Here is a 3,755-nt window from a genome sequence, read left to right as displayed (position 1 = left end):
AGTGGCGGCTGTCGTCGGCGTGTCGTACGGAGAGAGATAGATAGATAGATAGATTGAATTATCGTCCACGGAGGTCAGATATGACCCATGGGACCAAAAACAAACAGTACAACGCTGACATTTGTAGCAAATCGCACTGAATACATATCAGTTAAGGACTGAGGGTCCATTGGAAAGATGGAAAGATGAAAAAGACAAAAACCTAAGAGGGATCAGCTGTGGGGAGAGCCGATTTGGGGTTTCGAAACTCCTGGATGATGGCTTTACCACCTCGGTAGACTGCCCATTTGCCTTGTTTGCGGGCTTCATGTACCTTCTTGAGCTCTTCACTTTTGCGTTTGAGTTGTAGCGGGGTGAGTTCTTCTGCGATCCAAAATTTGGTGTCTTTGAGAAGACGTGATTGTTGGAGAATCTTGAGCCGACCTTCTCTACTTTCGAATTCAAGGATGGCATGTCCACTTGGTATAGGCATGTCAGGGCCTCTCCAAGTGATACGGCCTATTGCGTTGTGGTCGACCTTGATCGGCTTGAGGGTTTCATTGAGGAAGTTGATGCGTTCCGAGAAGTCGTACTTGGTCGTTTCCCATGCTTGAGGTAGCCCACCAATGCGGATCTTGAGGGTATTTTCTGTTTGGAGTCGTTGTTCTCGAAGCTCTACTGTCACACATGTCTTCACCTGTGCAAGGGTTGCCGAGTGTGTTTCGATGTCCTTGGCTTCGACTTCTTTCACTTTGTTGGTGGCGAGATCGACCATGGAATCAAATCGTGCCTCAAGCTTGCTAAGGCGAGCTTTGAGGTCGCGATTTTCTTCCATGACCCGATCGAGATCTGCTTGAAGGCGTTCGATTCGGTCAGATTTACTTGGCGCTGCTAAAACGGCAGCAAAGCTTGGTCGTGTCTTCGCAAAGCTCTTCGAAGTGGTGGCTTTGGTCGTCATGCTTCCGATGCTAATCTTCTTCTTGTTGAGAGCACACACAAAACTGAGATTCTGTGTGAATCTCTGCTTAGTTAGGGTTTGTATGCCTCGGCAGAGAGCTGTGGGCTTGGTTGGAAAAGCAAGGGTCGAGGCTTGTGCAAGAAGCTTGTGCAAGAACTAACCCTTGCTTAATTGAAACAAACCTAACAGGAAATCGAAAACTCAAGCTTAACTGAATCGAGTAGTCAAGCACGAGCCAGTCGAGTAGTCGAGCTTGAATCGAGTAGTCGAATAGTCGAGCCAGTGGCGAGCAAAATCGAATGCACTATCGTTGTCGAAGAGATTCGAAGAGATGCTCACTGTCGCCAGAGAATAGATGCTCACCGTCGGGCAGGTCCGAACCAGCAGGTCCGAACCAGGCACTGTTGTCTGCAGGTCGCGTGAGGGGAGCTCTGACGTAGTCCGCTGACTGTGTTAAGTGGTCAAGCTTATGTGGGAACCGTCTGAGAATCGACACAAAGGATTAGATTGTGCAGAGTATAAAAGGTCGGCTTGTGTTGCTTGAGACCGAGAGCGGCTCTTGTGTTGCAAAGTGGGCTTGTGTTGCTTGAGACCGAGAGCGGCTCTTGTGTTGCAAGGCGAGGACGACCACGACCTGTGTTTCTCGAGGTCGGCAGGGCGATGCAGAGCAGCTGCAGGAGACGAGATGTGTGAGCTGGGGAGGGGAGGGCGAGGCTTGTTGCTAACGCCCCCCCACAGGGCTGCCCTCGCCCAGGGGGGGACTATGTAAGCGGGGGCTGAGAGAGAGAGAGAGAGAGAGAGAGAGAGAGAGAGAGAGAGAGAGAGAGAGAGAAAGAGAGAGAGAGAGAGTAAGACAGCCGGGCAAAGAGAAGGGGAACTTGGTAGCGTGTGTGTGTGTTGAGTCAGAAGGTGGGGCCGGTTTTGGTGCGCACAGAGGGTAGAGTGGCACGTGGGCTGCAGATGAAGACAAAGGGGTACGGGGAGACGTTGACCACGGCCTGGCGCGGAGTACTGGGACAACGGAGAGAGAGAGAGAGAGAGAGAGAGAGAGAGAGAGAGAGAGAGAGAGAGAGAGAGAGAGAGAGAGAGAGAGAGAGAGAGAGAGAGAGAGAGAGAGAGAGAGAGAGAGAGAGAGAGAGAGAGAGAGAGAGAGTGTCGTCTGGTAGAGAGCACACGAGTGTGTATGTGTGTGAGTAAAAGACAAGGAAAAAGAGGGTGGGTATGCGCGCGTGACACCCGGGCAGAGGAGAGAGAGAGTGAGAGAAAGAGTGAGAGGAAGAGAGAGAACGTAAGTAATTGCACTTCTAGAGAGAGAGTGAGGGGGAGTTAGTAAGATAGAGCAAATAATCGTGCTTTTGCAGTGGGGAAGAGTGAGAGTTAGAGAGAGATTAAGAGTGGGATTGGAGGGTGTTCACGAAGAGAGAGAAGAAGAAGAAGAGTATTTGTCGACGGAAACTATCCCAACGGAGCATAAAGATCTTATTCGACGCTGAGATTTTTATATGCCGGAAGGCACGGGCATCCAAGCTCAAACGGGTTTTTTTAATATTATTAATATTAATCAATCATCCAAAAAAGCCAAAAATAGGCCGAAAATTATCAAAAAATCCAAAAAATTATAAAAAAATCCCAAAAATTGTCCAAAAAGTTCTCTGAAAATTCTAGGAATCTTAGAAAATCATGGACAATCACAATCAAGCACATTTGACATGCAAAAGCACAACAAAAATAGCAATTTTCACAAAAAATGCAATTTACGACACAATCATCACCGGACCCTCAGAGATAGTAAAACGCTCAAAATTTAATGAACGAAAGCCCAAATGTTCTCAAAATCAAACCGTAAAAACACATTCAAAACAATTTGTAAAAATTGCAAGATATCAAATTTTTCAAAATTTAAAAAAAAACGAAAATTAGTAAAAAATTATAAAAATTATCCAAAAAATACCCAAAAAAATTCTGAAAATTCTCCACAGATAGGGGATTAGTGCAGCCAAATAAACTTCCCAAAATCACATCAATTCAATTGCCAAATAATTTCATCAATAAAATCCAAACTAGGCAATTAAATCGACAAAATTTGACGCATTTGGAGTGTGTAAATCCCTGTTTTGAGCTAAAAAATGCAGCAATTAACCATTGCACACATCAAATATGCAATCAAAACATTGAATTAATAATGCACATTAAGCACCTTTTAGGCACACACACTAATAATTTGTAGTTTTTACCAATTTTTAGGTGCGTACACAAAAGGGTTAACCTTGTTGAAATTGCAATGTGATTTCACAAATCTCTACTTGGGCATGACCACAGCATAAATCAATCATCACAATTGAAAAATCGTTAAGCATACATTGCTTTTTAGGTACACAAACAAGGGCAAAATAGTGCACACACACCTAAAATTAGGCATACACACACTCAATTAGAATGCACACACACTTGCAATTGACCATTCAAGCATGAAATTAGATCAATTAGGCACACAATTAGCAACGCACATTCACCAATCAACAATTGAACTTGTCAAATTCATACGCCACCAAACCTGGAAAATTTTGGCATTACGGCAACATGAAAACGAACAATCCAAAAATTTCATAGCATCATAGCATCAACATTGCATTGCAATAACATAGCATCAACATTACATTGCATCATGGTGGAGTCTCTACACAATTCTACACATCTTTAGATTCTACGGAGATTGAGAATACCACCTTGATTACCTTTCTATTGAAGATCGATTGAACGATTGAAAGCTCCAATCCTTCGTAGCAAATTAGTGTGTAAGTTAGCAAAATTAGTCAAA

At 44.2% G+C, this 3,755-nt stretch overlaps 1 protein-coding gene across 1 annotated transcript; it reads right to left on the bottom strand.

Annotated features, from left to right (window-relative positions):
- Window positions 1-201: 201 nt before the first annotated feature.
- LOC147451557 (uncharacterized) lies at window positions 202-814 on the bottom strand. The gene has a single exon (XM_086518765.1). The coding sequence runs from the start codon at window positions 812-814 to the stop codon at window positions 203-205; it is 612 nt and encodes a 203-aa protein (XP_086374891.1). The 3' UTR covers window position 202.
- Window positions 815-3,755: the final 2,941 nt, after the last annotated feature.

The sequence above is a fragment of the Adiantum capillus-veneris genome, chromosome 8 (genome assembly GCF_014529385.1).
Source record: "Adiantum capillus-veneris isolate H3 chromosome 8, ASM1452938v2, whole genome shotgun sequence".
Classification (NCBI taxonomy): domain Eukaryota; kingdom Viridiplantae; phylum Streptophyta; class Polypodiopsida; order Polypodiales; family Pteridaceae; genus Adiantum; species Adiantum capillus-veneris.
The sequence above is the reverse complement of the archived record's forward strand: the minus strand, read 5'-3'. Positions and strand labels throughout refer to the sequence as shown.

Coding starts and splice junctions, on each gene's coding strand:
- LOC147451557 (XM_086518765.1), bottom strand. CDS start 814: ATGGAAGAAAATCGCGACCTCAAAGCTCGCCTTAGCAAGCTTGAGGCA.